General features: G+C 42.4%; 2 protein-coding genes across 13 annotated transcripts in view; one reads left to right on the forward strand and one right to left on the reverse strand.

Moving 5' to 3' along the window:
* Golm1 (golgi membrane protein 1) overlaps window positions 1-4863 on the forward strand; it is a 63158-nt gene extending 58295 nt beyond the window's left edge. For all 8 annotated transcript variants that reach the window (XM_013515955.1, XM_013515958.1, XM_013515957.1 and 5 more), the window contains 2 exons: window positions 762-872; window positions 3248-4863. In XM_013515955.1, the coding sequence (XP_013371409.1) occupies window positions 762-872; window positions 3248-3318 (182 nt within the window). In that variant the 3' untranslated portion in view covers window positions 3319-4863. The remainder of the gene's footprint in view (window positions 1-761; window positions 873-3247) is intronic.
* Window positions 4864-10039: 5176 nt separating this feature from the next.
* Naa35 (N(alpha)-acetyltransferase 35, NatC auxiliary subunit) overlaps window positions 10040-14282 on the reverse strand; it is a 69563-nt gene continuing 65320 nt past the window's right edge. For all 5 annotated transcript variants that reach the window (XM_005387923.2, XM_013515950.1, XM_013515951.1 and 2 more), the window contains exons 21-23: window positions 14045-14167; window positions 11421-11501; window positions 10040-10449 (exon numbers count right to left, since the gene is read on the reverse strand). In XM_005387923.2, the coding sequence (XP_005387980.1) occupies window positions 10390-10449; window positions 11421-11501; window positions 14045-14167 (264 nt within the window). In that variant the 3' untranslated portion in view covers window positions 10040-10389. The remainder of the gene's footprint in view (window positions 10450-11420; window positions 11502-14044; window positions 14168-14282) is intronic.

Below are 14282 nucleotides of genomic sequence, written 5' to 3' on the forward strand. Positions count from 1 at the left end.
TTTTTTGTCTTTTTGAGATAGGGTCTCACCATGCAGTTCAGGCTAGCCTTGAGCTCACTTTGCAGCCCAGGGTGGTCTCGAACTCGCCATGATCCTCCTGCTTCAGCCTCCCGAGTGCTGTGATTACAGGCATGCACCGCCAAGCCTAGCTTGCCTACCTTCGTATATAATGCACCTGTAAAATTTTAAGCCCTCAGAATGGCTCTCATGAATGTGTTTTATCTGGACCTGCTTTTCTGGGTGCTCTTCCTCTAGGGATGAAAGCAATTGAACAATCCCATTCCTTAAACAGCACAGGTTTGTTCTTTTGCTCACAGTAGCGACTCCATTTCGTGTCAGAGCAAAGAGCCATTCTAAGGAGGTGGTTTCCTCATTTCCAGCCTAGGTTGGGGCCTTTTGGGGAAGGGATGTGGTCCCACAGTGTCACCTGGGCTCATCCTGAACAGAATTGTGGTTCCACATGATTCTCCTGCTCAGCCTCCCCGCAAGGTGCCGGGATTACAGACAGGGCCCATAGCACCTGGTCCCTTCTGTGGGGCTCGGGGGTGGGGGGGTGGGGAGGGTTTGCTGAGGATTGAACCAGGGCCGCATGCCTGCTAAGCAAACGCTGTACCCCTCAAAGTGCAGCATTCACTGCCAGGAAGTAACCAAGTTTGACTGCTGCAGGGTGATGGGTTCACACCCAGCACCTGGGTGCTGACTTCCCCCCTTGTAGCATCCACAAAGAAATGATGTAGCTTATGGTGTGTGTGATTTTACAGGACAAAATCAGCAGAAGACGGGAGCCGATGACTACAACCTGGATGAAAATGAGGCGGAATCAGAAACAGATAAGCAGGCAGCCCTTGCTGGGAGTGACAGAAACCTAAATGGTAATGTCAGTGGTGGCAGCAGGGGCTTTCACTTTGTCAGTTAACAGCAGTAATACTGCAGTGATTTCAAGGAAACAGTGTTTTGTTTAGCCTTCGGGAGCCGAAGTTGTGGGGTTAGGTGAGGGCCGAGAAACTCAAGGTATCAACTGGAGAATTTGCTTTTAGTCTACCTCTCTACCTGGTGAAGCTAGCCTCCCTGCAAAAGCTCAGCTGAATGAAGCTCTTTGAATGATGATTCCTCCTTTTTGGGAGCGGGGGCTACTGAGGACTGAATTCGGGTTCTCTACCAGAACCATATCCCCAGCCTTTTTATTGTTTTGAGACTGTGTCTTGCTGTGTAACCCAGTCTGATCTAAACTTGCCATCCTCCTGCCTCAGCCTCCCAAGTGATTGGATTATAGGCATGGTACCACCATGTCTGGCTCGATCCCTTCCTGAGCTCAAGATTATCTCCTGACTTTATTCTTCTTTTGATACTTTTCCCATATTTTCTATTTTTGCCTTTCTGAGATAGAGTATTTCCTCAAAAACAAAGGCTTCCAAGTTTGCAAACTTTTCCTTCCATGCTATATGCCACATTTGCTTTACCAAGTGAGGTAATTACCATTCCTGCAGGATTCCTTGTAATAATACCTTGTTTCCTTGTGTGGTTTCTAGCTGTGAGCCACTAGTCCCTGGAACTTGATCTGTGCCAGGCATCTGACGTGATTACAGTTCAGCCCACAAGGCGGCAGCTTGTCATTGAAACAAAACCCCAGATGCATAGCCTTTTTAGAGTGAACGCTCATCCTTGGTCCAGTCCTGTGAATTCTTCCCAAGCTGTAGTTGAGTGGCTGGGAACAGTCTCATGCACACACAGCTTCCTTGCTGGCCCGTCTGCCTCACAGGTTTCACAGTTTTCTGTGGCTGTTGCATGCTTGCTCCCCACCTAGATGGGAACCCCCCCTCTGGAAACTGTGAGGGGAGAAATCGAACATCTTGAGGCTCTAGCAGACATCCTCAGGGTCAAAGCTGGCTTTGATGCTTAATGATTACCTGCACGAGCTGATGACTTTCATTACTATTATGAGCAATGCATTAGTTTTAATGTTAATTTTGCTAAATTTAACTTATCAAAGTTTATATTTTTGGGAAAATGATGAAAATAATTTCCATATATCCTTCATCCAGGTTCCTCAAATGTTACCATCTTAATGTAACTAACATACTGACTTTATTCAGATTTAGTGGGTGCCTATCTAATCTGTCTGTCTGGGACTGCACACACCACTGCTGCACTGCTTTCACATGCTTCAGCCCGGGGCCGTTCTGTATTCCCTCTCATACTCTATCAACTCTTGGTCATTTCTATAGGGATCACATTGGATCTGATGTAAGTGTCTTGAAAATACATCTTGTGCTTATCTAGGATGTCACGGAGTAGCTTATGTTCTAGAAATGCAGTGGTTGTTGAATTGTATTCATGAACTACCCAAGCAATTCTTTTCAAGGTACACAGTACACAAGGAGTTTAAGCATCTCTTTCTGTTCCTTGTGCACTGCCAACTCCACCAATCACTTCTCGTCCCACATAGGAGCTGGTTCCATGGTCTCTGCTGTCTTACCTGGCTTACCAATCTTGTAATGCAGCCCAGTGGCCTACTACGCACTTAGCTTTGCAGTGAAGCCTCCGTGTTTTTTTTCCTTTTTTTGCTTTTTGACACAGGGTCTCGTTGTGTAGTCCAGGCTGACCTTGAATTTGTGGCGATCCTCTGGCCTCAGCCTCCAGTGTGCTGGGATTACAGGGGTGCACCACCAGGCCTGGCCTGAAGCCTTGGTCTTTCATCTCCTGCTCTCAGGTGCCCTTCCAAGGGTCTGACCTGTGCAGAACTTTAAACAAAAGGAGGAGGCAGACAGGGTAAAGACAAAGGTTCTGTTGGCTCCTTTAAGATATAGTTTTAAGATGAGGAAATGTAATTAACAGCTTTACCATATTAAGACCTTACTTGCTTCAGGGAATTAAGATGAAATGGGCATTAACTCCAACTATTACAAGACACTATTAGTTTAATTATGACAGTTTACCATGCAACAGTTATGTTGGTTTCAGCTTTTATTTCTGAATTGTCTCATGTCCTCAGCATGCACTAGGACAGCAGCACAGCGAGGTCATGGTCTCTCACTTCTTGGTTTTAAACATTACCGAGTTCTTAGGTGTCTGAGCTTTCTTTTGTGGTATGTGGTTGGCCATACAATGCTAAATTTGTGTTGCTATGGGTAATACAGTCCTTTGTATGAGTTTCCAGAAACTCAGGAGAAACAGGACCTGCCTGGGCTGGTTTCTTGAAGTATTTAATACTGGAACATTATTTGCCTTTTTTTCCCCCCCTTTTTAGTTTTTAATGCTGAGAAGAGAGACATCATACATTTATTTGATCAGCATGAAAAGCGGAATCACACGCTCTGAATCAAACTGGTATTGTTTACTTCGTGTCAGGACTGAACAGATCACTATAAACCATTCATGAGTGACTGAGTACCCAAAGCTGTGAAATGTACTAAGTAAAATGTACATCTAAAGATGATTGTATGGGTTTAGTATGTACTTTATGTATGAAAACTGGGACTGTCTCAACCAACTGGGAGAGATTTTGGGGGTACTTTTTGTCTGTAATAGGATGTCAGAGTTTTTCAAACCTTTTTGGCTAATAGGTATTTCATGAGAAGGTCACAAATAGAGAACATGTTCTCCTCCTAATGTGACAGCAGTAGAGCTTCTTTATTCTGGAATCTGTGTTTAAAAAAATAAAAAGCTGTAGGCCCATCTGACAGGAAGGCGGTGGGCTGTGCAGCACCCTAACCTGCCTGGGTCCTCTCCACATGCTGTGGCCTGCTGCTGGTGCCAGCCCATCTGCCACTCCTGTTCCGAGTGACTGGCTAATGCTCCTGTGCACTCCTGATTCGGACCATCCCAGCCTAAAGTGCTGTTAACGCACACACCATTAGCAGCAGTTTAAACAAGCCTGAATACAGAGCTGCTTGGGTCAGAGTTTTAAAGACTACTTGTATAGTGAGGCTCGTCATTCTTAATGTATAAAACACTACTGATTTATAATTTGGATGTTTGTGGTCTGTCCTTACTTTGCTTACTTTTTAACATGTGTGGGCAAAGCAAAATCTTCTCTAAGAACATGTACATTACCAAGAACAATGACTGAATTAGACTTCTGTAAATGGAGGCCACACCAGCTGGCCCTAGTATACCCATAGCAGGACAGACACTGAGTCAGCACTGACGATAGGTCTGCACCCCTTTTATTGTCAGAGTAAAAGAACAAAGCTGCTTGATGCTGAAGGATATATGTTACAAAATGAGGATATTTAGAAAGGCAAGAGAAATGCTATGTTTATCCTTATACACTTAGCTCTGATAAATGACTCGTGCAACTGATTTTAAAAATTGAAGGTTGTTAATTTTTAAAATGATGGTTTGATCAAAACCCAGTGATAATGACAATTAGGTTTGACTTGATTCTTAACATTGATGGTAAATAGGCTCTTACTGCTTGTGAGTCACACTGACAACCTTCCGGGAAGTGCTTCGGGGCAAGCCGGAGGAGGCACAGGATGTAATGCAGGGGCCATTTGGTTAGTGCCCTCTTTTCCACAAGGGATAACGGGGCCCAGAAATTCAGGAGCACCTAGCTGCAGGGCTGCAGTTCACCAAGGCAGGCCTGTGTGTGTATATGTTCATGTGACCGTCTCCAGAGTGAGTGTTTGTTTCTTTATCCAGTCTAAGATTTAGCTTGTCCACCCTGAAAAGGCAACTGAAGCAAGTATGGAAGTATGGAAGTAGACTTTTGTCCAAGTTCTTTTTCACTCTTCCTTTGTGTCTCAGTCTTAGGGCTGACATGAATGTTCTTGCTTTCTCAGTTGAAGTATTCACCTCATGTTTAATGTGTGTAAAGTTGCCAAGAAATAAAGTACTCTGTTGGTTCAACTTTTAAACCTTTTTAACGGCTTTCATTGTTTTTAGCTGTTTTCCCTTTGTACCCTGTGAGTTGTGGATAAAAATTGTGGAGATTAAAGATTTAATTGTGGAGATTTAAAAGATTAAATCTTTTTTGGGATAAGATAGATGTCAGTATAATTAAAGGTTAGCCAGGCTGCTACCACTTAGCCTTTAAGGAGTATACTGGAGCCTTGGGGAAAGTTGTGGTGGAAGCTTGACCTTTGCTTGTCTCTCAAAGATGCGAGTGAGGTGACAGTAGTGGGACCTCCAGGGTGATGGATCATGTTTGCCTCTTTCAGAGAGGAAACAGTTACTTCCCTGTGTGTGTGTGTGTGTGTGTGTGTGCGCGTGCGCATGTATCCAACTCAAGGCTTTGTACGCGCTACAGAAACACTTCACTACTGAGCTACCTCCCCAACCAGAAAAAGTTCACTGGTGCATTACAACCCATTCTCTGAAACTGCTGCTTTACCAACTTAACATGAATATCACTTGAAAGATTAGTCCTGTTAACCCAGTCTATAGCCACATTTCCTCCTGTAAAGAATCCTCTTCTAACAATCTCCTTGCTCTGATTATGTGAGAGGGGCTCATTTAAGTTATTCCAAAAGTCAACAGAAGACATGTCTGTGAGTAAACGAAAGCACCACACTTTCCTAGAATGTTAACTATAATGTCTGAACTTTAAACAAGTGCAGGTACTGCTTCTAGCTCAGAGAATGGCTGCATTAGTAACTAAGTGGAAGACAGTGCAGCGGACTACAGTAAGAACCCTACAGTGTAACGAACACACCAGTTCTGGTTAGAACTAGTTCTCACTTAACTCTTAAATCTGATACACCAACTTGAGTTTAGACACCTACTGCAAGTGTCAGACACACTGACCGCTTTTCAGATTCTACTTTGCCAGACCCCTCCAGATATCTTGTTCTTACCAGGGATCACTCCTCTCCTAGATTCCCAAGCTCCTAAGGACACTATTTTAGCTTCTCTGTTAAAGCCCTGGAGTCATGCTGGATCAAGTCTTAGCATGATGAAGTCCCTTTTCTGAAGATTACACTACAGTTCAGAAGATAAGATGGTTCTGGGTACTTCTAGGAGGCATGGCCCTTACCAAGAGAGGAAGGGTCCTTCCTGGGATGTGGCACTTCAGCTGAGACTTGAAGGATGCCAACAAAGTGGCCACAAGAGGCTTGGGAGCCAGGAAGAGGCAACGCAGCTACAGCTTGAGAAGGTAGAGGGAGCTGTACCAGGTGCTCTTGGTAGATCAGGTCTAACTGGAGGGATCGGGTTTGCCAGCTCCTCTGACACTCAAGTATGAATTCTTTTACTATCTCCACTGCTTCGCTCCACTGCTTCATGTGACTGTCCAGCCTCTGTCCCACGTCTTCAAGAAACAGCTCTCCATGCTGTCACCAGCTACCTTTACATGCCCAGTGCAGTGGGCCCATTTTGGCCATTCTGTTACTGGCCCGTGTGGCTGTGTATTCTGCTTATTTACCTCCAGGGTTCCTGCAGGAGGCTTTTCCAGGGACCAGAAACATAGTCAGGAGAGGAAGAAGGCAGGCAAATGCCTCTTCCAAATATTTCAAAGAGGGTGCTTTGATCAGTATTGATATCGTGGCTGGCCAGAAAACTGTTATGCGAAAGCAAAAAAGAGTGAACTGACGGAGAAACTTAAACAGTGGCAGCCTGTCCCTGTCACCTCTGTGGCCTCCCCCTCCCCTGGCCCACTGTTTATATTCTTGTCACCATCAGGCCTTTGGCACCATTTCCGTGCCACTGCAACCCCCACACAAAGCCTTAATTTCCATGTATAAGACTACTTAGTCCTCTATTCATTTCCACCTTGGACTTCATTTCTTGGCTCCCAACAGAACTAGTCTCTATCTTCACCAAGATGTCCCAGAGGCAGCTCAGTCTAAATGATCCTTGTGCCCTACATATGCAAAGGGAACCTCATTTGCCAAGGCCAAAAAAACTGAATCATCCAGTTCCCACACAACAAACAGACTTGCTCATTAACCACTTCCTGTTAGCTGTACTAAAGCATTTGAGTCCATCCATTTCTCTGCTCTCTCCACCATGACTCGCTAAGAAAATTTTCACTCGTGTCCCTGCCTCCAGCCCTGCCCTGTCCGGAACCAATCTCAGGCAAGCAGGTTGATCCCATCAGTTCTCTGCACTTAAGACTTCAGTGGTAGCTAAATAAAGTCCAGATTCTTTAGCCTGGCTTCTTGCCTGCAGGTCTGTGCACATCCTATTTCCCTGTCTAGAATGCCTTGAACAGCTAACACCTCTTGAACCTTCGGGACTCAGGCAAGACCATGACTTTCTCTGTACAGTTCAATATGAAGTCATTCTCCTACACGCATGCCTTAGCTTTCTGTTACTGCAATGAAATACCTGAGAGATAATCAACTTAAAAAGAATAAAGGTTAATTTTGGCGATTTCTTCAAGTACAGTACATAGTTAGCTGGCCCTGTTGTTTTGGATTTGCAGCAGCAGAGTACATCACCGCAGGAGTGAGGTGCAGGAGGTCTGTCTGCCTTATGGCAGCCAGAAAGCAAAGCAACTAGAGAAGGGTGAGGGTGGCATGCCCCAAGAACACACCCCTGCAGTGACCCGCTTCTTCTCACTAGGACTTGCTGCCTCCCAGCAGCACCTCCAGCTGGTGACAAAGCCTTTAAACACAAGGACTTAGGGAACATTCAAGATCTAGACCAGTGATGGTTAACCTTTTAGAGATGAGTACCCAAACTGCAACCCAAACCCACTTACTGCATATCACAAAGTGCTGACTCTTCAGTCAAACCTGAACACTGAGGTTTTACTTTAGAAAGAACAACTCGTACATTAACATGTCTTAAAAACACAGTAACCCCGATGCCATAGTTCGCTGCCACTGATCTAGACTGCAGCAACCAGCATACACTGTTGCATTTTAACTATGTACTTGTTTTTCTGCATTCTTCATGCGATTATAAGCTTGGGGGAACAGTATCTTCCTTTTTTGTTTTTGTCTTCAGTATCTTAGATGGTACATGTTTTAACATATTCTAAAGATGCAACTACAGTGACACCTTCGTTGTTGAACTCAATTGGTTAAAAATTCATGTCCAAACATTGAAAAGTTCGAAAATTGAACGTATTTTTCCCTTAATAATGGAAAACCAAGTAACTGGTTCTGAGGCCCCAAAATTATATGCATAAATTCATTTTTGCAGGACTGTAACAAATTTCTCAATGATTTCTCTTTTTTTTGGTACCAGAAATTGAACTCAGGACCTTGTGCTTGCCAGGCAGGGGCTGTGCTGCTAAGCTACATCCCTAGTCCCTTGGTTTCTTTCTCTATCATGGTTCCTCACTGTTTTCCTTTTAACTTTACTGCTGGTATCAGTAATTTTCTTTGCAGGCATGGTTAGTTATCATATTTTGTGCAAATAAAGCACAAAAAAGTGCACAATGACAAATATTTTAAAGTACTAACACAAGCACTATCTGTTGTCTGGGTAAGAACAGTGCTTAGACATAAGTGTCACCCATCTGTATCCATGGCAAGAAAGGATGTGTGACTCATTCTCAGCTATACAAGGTTTTTCAGGTTGGGTTTTCTTCAAACTTTGCTGTTAGGAGTAGTGGAAAGTTCAAGCAGGAGCTGTTTGACAACTGAGGTTGTATCACTGTATTTTTCTGACTGTAAGTCTACTATAAGAAACAATACTTGAAAACCTGGCTACTTAAAAGAAAGCACATGATTCTATGAGTAACATACACTAATAAATCTGCTTTTTAGCGGGTAGTGAGTCAACAGCACACTTTAAGAAGACCCACTTCAAAAAATACACATATTCTTGATTACTGAGCTATTGCTCAGTAATGTTCATTTGCAGTAGATGACCCAATCAGACATTGTAGTACGAAGTGCCAGAGCAACTGCACTGATACATATAGGTGGTTTTGTTGTTTGATTTTCTGCTTTAAAGGCTATGTATTCTGTATTTCACATCTTGGCCCCTAGGATGGAAGAATAATTTCTCAGCTTCCTAACTTGCCTCAGGGCCTTTTTGGTTATTTGCAAAATGTCATGTTCTTTGTACTATCCTCTTTTGCTTTTTCTTTTGTTTCTTCTACTGCCTATCATTCCTTTGCCATTTTTTGTTTTCTACATTGATAAAGCACCAACCACAAACTGTGCTATTTCCTTTCTCAAGAAGTATAAGCTTTATTTCTTCTTCCTAGTTCAAAAGTTTCTGTTGTACAGGCCATTTTTCTCTAGACTTCTGAAATCTCAGGCTGCCTATGGGCTGGTCCTGGTTAAGGCAAGTGTTACCACTCTTGGAAAAGAAGCTAGACTACGTTCACTGGAGAGCAAGGTCAGGAATATACTTACCTTACTGTCTTTTTTATTGGAGCGGCAGGCACAGTCAGGTTAGCTGCTTCAGAGTTATTTTCAGAAAAAGGTCTAAATACCACATTTTCAAGAAAGAGGTCAAAGAGCTAAGGATACAGCTCAGTGGTAGAACACTTGCTTAGCATACATAGGTTGGGTCTCTTAGAATCAAAACAAAATGGTGGCAAATCAGAGTTGAGATACTTAAAAGCGCAGAACTCTTATCATAAAAACTCACTAATTTCAGGCCACACTACAAAAGCCAGCTTAAGCTCATATAGTACTGTCACTATACAGTGAGTACCTCGCTCATATAGTACTGTTCCCTACAGGGGACAGAATAGGAAGTCTGGACAGCTGCCACACAAACTCCCAGCAAAGGAACAGGGAGAACAAAGGATGGACAGGGCAGGGCTTCTGGCACCAAGCACTCACAGGCACAGGTGGGCTGAAGTAGTGACACTAGCAGACCCTACCTGAATATGTTTCATGGATTAAAGTGAAGAGGAAGGAAAAAAGAACGTATCCCATTTAAGGCAAGGCCTTCCCTACCTTTTCATTGTCACCAAGACATAATGTTCACTCTAAAATGTGCCAAAAGTAACAAAGGATTTAAAAAAACCTGTTCATCTCCTTTTCGAGTCAGAGAGCCCCCAAATGCTTTTAAATGTGTCTCACCAGAAAATCTCATATAAGGGTTTAACAAACCTCATGATCTGAAAAACCTTCTGGATAATTTTGAACTGCTAAAACGGTGAAGAGCAAACACCTTCAGCTCTAGGTATGTTTCACATGGTACTGTCTTTTATCTCCAGTAGTACGTTTTTTGTCAAGAAATTTATTAGCCTTTACAAACACTATTTTCACTCATTCATAAAAAATGATTTATGATTAAATCTGTAATAAAACCATGTAGACCAGTTTCATCCATGGAACATAATAAACCACTTTAAAACAGCAGTTTTCATTCATGTCATGTAAGGCTGTCAAACTAAAAGTATTCTTTACAATGGGTTGTCATCCAAGAAATCCATTTCACTTCACGTTATATGGTGAGACTGATGGATATATCCTCGAAGAGCAGAATCTGAAAGCAGATTCTACCTTTTTGTGGTCATGGTTTCAGTCTCTCTCAAACAAGTTTCACAACAGGAAAGTATTTGTGAATAGAGAAATCAAATTCAGGAGGAACCTGTAAAGAAAATTAGAAAATCAATTAAAGTATCTACAAGTAATCATGCAATCAACAAAAAGCACTATTTTAAAAGTTTTTTGTGTTTTTAGAAAGGGGACAGCACAAAAGAGATTTAAAAGTTGATTTAGCCAGGTGTGGTGGCACATGCCTTTAACCCCAGCATGTGGGAGGCTGAGGCAGGAGGATCACCATGAGTTCGAGGCCAGTCTAGGCCACATAGTGAGTTCAAGGCCAGCCTGGATTGCATAGTGAGACCCTGACTCAAAAAACCAAACAACCAAAAAAACCAAAGAAAAACAAGAAATGACAATGACAAGAAAAAGGAACTAACCTGGAGGAAAAAAGTGACCAACTTATTTCTGGGCTTATGAGGGTCATCAGAAAATACACGGACTGCCTGTTTTCTACCTCCAGAGAACAGATAACAAAGGAAAATAGACTTACATTATAGAAAGAAGCTCAAGTTAAGTCAGGGAACAGCAAATTTTTTAGTTTCTGAGTCAGATGATAAAATGAGACTCAGTAAAAGAGGGCAGGAGAGAAGCCAGACAGACAATAGAGAAACAATCGGAGTGAACAACAGGGTTGGACATAATGGGAAAGTGTCTCCTGGCTGGCCTCCTCCACAAGGCAGGACCTGCTCGCTACCTAACAAGCTGCCCTTACCTGATGACACAACGTGACCAACGAAAAACTAAAAGAGAAGGCTTTAATTCTTGAGAGATTCAGTTTCCGAAAGTTAGGTGATACTTAAAAACCTCAAAGTCCCATTAATTTGTTTTTGCACATTTTATTTTTCTTACCGAATTAGGGCAGGTAGAAATGTTAAATAACCAAATACATGTCTCATGGCAAAATGCTATTAAATCTTTAGGATGACTTTTGTTCGGTGTTTTAACTTTTTCTGTAATAATTATGCATCTCATTGAAAAAAATAAAAAACTTTAATTTCCCAACAGTGTACTTACCTTGGACTCCTTTTTGTGTCCTCCTGCCAATAACTTCATAACCACAAAATTGGGTTTGGCAACCTTTAAAATTCTATTGACCTAAAACACAAACATTAAATTATAGTAACAGGAAACTCATAGCCAAATTTTCTTTATATTACAGATACAAATGAGAACTTGGCATACTAGAAGTGCTGAATTTAATACAGGCAATTTAAAGTAATAAGCACCTTCTAACAAAGAACTCCATTTAGCCAGCTGTGGCGGGAAAGGGCTCCTGTGTCTTGCTCTCCTGGGAACAACAGCATTAGCTGTTGCCTCCTGAGAAGGCAGCAGAAGGCAGTGCTCAGAGCACAGCCACTGGGATTAGGCTGTGTTTTCAGACCAGAGCTTTGCCGAAGAACCTGCCGAAGTTCTCTAACCTTTCTGCTCCTCCATGTCTTTATGCATAAAAATGGAGACAACTCTAACCCACAGAGCACTGCTGTGAACACTGTGTTGTATACTGATGTTTTGATCAACCACAGAAACATGTGCAACATGACCATGGTCCCAAGGGACAGCAGCTGGAGCTGTTGTAGCTTGTATAAGTGTGGTATGATGTTCATATAACAGCTGCTTTGCCTACAATGCCTTTCTCAACACAACCTTGTCCTTAAGTGATGTATGACTGCAGTAGGAACTTGAAACCATGCCTACAGGTATTTGATTACGGTGACTTTTGACTACCACTGATCTAAAAGGTTTCCATAGACAGAGGAGCAGCAATGGAATGGAATGCTGGATCCCTCTCAGACAGCAGTCCAGAAGTCCCCGTTGCTGCCCTCTTACTGACCTCTGGAAAGACAAGTGCGGGACCAGTTCCTTCTCAACTCCAGGTAGATGCCCAGCTGCCTATGTAACACTCCATTTGCACGACTAATGGGCGCCTCAAATTTACCTCATCTAAATCTGCCTGGCCCCCTGCTCTGGCTCCACTGAGAGCCTTGCCTATATGAATCAATCCATCCAGCAGCGTATGCCAAAAACCCTCAAGTCCTCCTTGACTCCTCTCTTCCACTAACATCCCACATCTAATCCTCCAACAGCCTCAAAGACTGGATCTTAAAACAGAGCAATCACTTTGGATCCCCCCACTGCCACAGCTCTCTCCTGGGATCACTGCCATGGTCTACTCCAGGACTGACTCTCTGGACTCCACCTTTTATCCTACTACAATCTATTTTCAGCACAGGGCAAGAGTGATTCTTAAAATCTCCTCTGCTTAAACCCTCCTAGAGTGCATCTGCTTGTTTCCCCGCTCCAGTCAGCAGTTCTTCAAATGCTTTAGGGACACTCCTGCCTCGTATTTTTCTTTTGGAAGGTTTGCTTCTTTGCCTTCTAGGATTCTCTCAGAGGCCACTGTTTTTAAAACTGCCTTGGGATTTAGCCAGTGGTACAGCACTTGCATACCATGTGCAAAGCCATGGCTTTCATCCCCAGCACCACCATTAAAAAACACAACAAAAGAAATCCTACTTCCTGCTTCCAGTAGCCATTTCCTATTTCCAACAGTTTGACTTTTCTTTGTATCATTATGTCTTTCTAATATATAATTTACTTGTTTAATGTCTGTAGCCCCACATCCCTTCCTTATCCCTCCAAGGGTTAGGATTTCACTGTTTATTTTCTGCTGGACATACAGTAGGTGCTCAGTAATAAATGAAACGTGTCATTTATTATGGGGACTTCCCTCAGATTTATACTACCACTTCATTTAATAGGTGGAATATATGTTTTTAAAAAAAGCCTCACTCCTCTCTCCAAGACACCCAGCTGTATTCCCAAGAAGCAAACACTTTAGCAGTACACTAAACACACTGTATGGTACCCTCTTTCTAAACTTTTAAAGTCCTGAAAAGCATTCCACTATGGTACATAAAGATCTTCCTCATCCTAAAGACTGTATAGCATCCCACTGAAGGACACATCAGTCCACTCAGAAGACCCCTGCAGATGAACACTGACATTTCTCGCATTTTTTGCCACGAGAAATCCTGCTGTAGTGACTATATATGTATTCACACTTTCCCTCATTTCCTGTACATGAATATGGACCGGAGGATACAGCCAAAGCAGCAGCATTGCTGAGTCTAAGCACCTGTGGTTTTTAACAGATACTGGTACAGTACCCCTTCACAGAAGTGGTATCAACACATACTCCCCAAATATAGGCAATTCTTTTTTTTTTGGTAGCAGGACGTCGAACTCACGACCTTGCGCTTGCCAGATAGTACAAATAAGAATTTGTAGGTGCATCTATCTCAGTAAAAAAGACTGCATCTATCTCAGTAAATAATCTTAGGGACATGGCAAATTATTAAAATATCAAAAGCTATTTTCAAGATTTATTTGTGTATCTCAAAATCTTTAAAAGCAATAGCCATAAATAGTCAAGTGGAAAATGTTGCTGTGATAACTGGTCATATTATTTTTCAAAATTAATACTTAAGATCAGACTGGCAAAACTACTTGAGATCCTTGGCAAAAACATGTCAGGCTCTGCTTACTAACACTATAGAGTTATGATAATTGGCTTTTGTCTAGTAGTAAGATATCTATTTCCTACCCCCCCCATTATAATATAATGAATCCAGTCTTACCTCATGGTCTGGGTTGGGGATATTTTCCAATATCATTTTTGCCTGCTGAAAATGCTTACTAGCTGCCACATACAGTTCTGGAGACTGAGGAGGTGGACTGTATTTATTGAGGTCCGACATTTCCTAAAAAAAGAACATTATTCAAAATATGTTAATTGGAAAAAACTCTAAAATACTTATATTGTTATAGAAATCTACACTATCCATTCATATAAAGATAGGCAAACATTCAGCCTAT

This window comes from Chinchilla lanigera, unplaced genomic scaffold, assembly GCF_000276665.1.
Source record: "Chinchilla lanigera isolate Chin_1 unplaced genomic scaffold, ChiLan1.0 scaffold00031, whole genome shotgun sequence".
Classification (NCBI taxonomy): domain Eukaryota; kingdom Metazoa; phylum Chordata; class Mammalia; order Rodentia; family Chinchillidae; genus Chinchilla; species Chinchilla lanigera.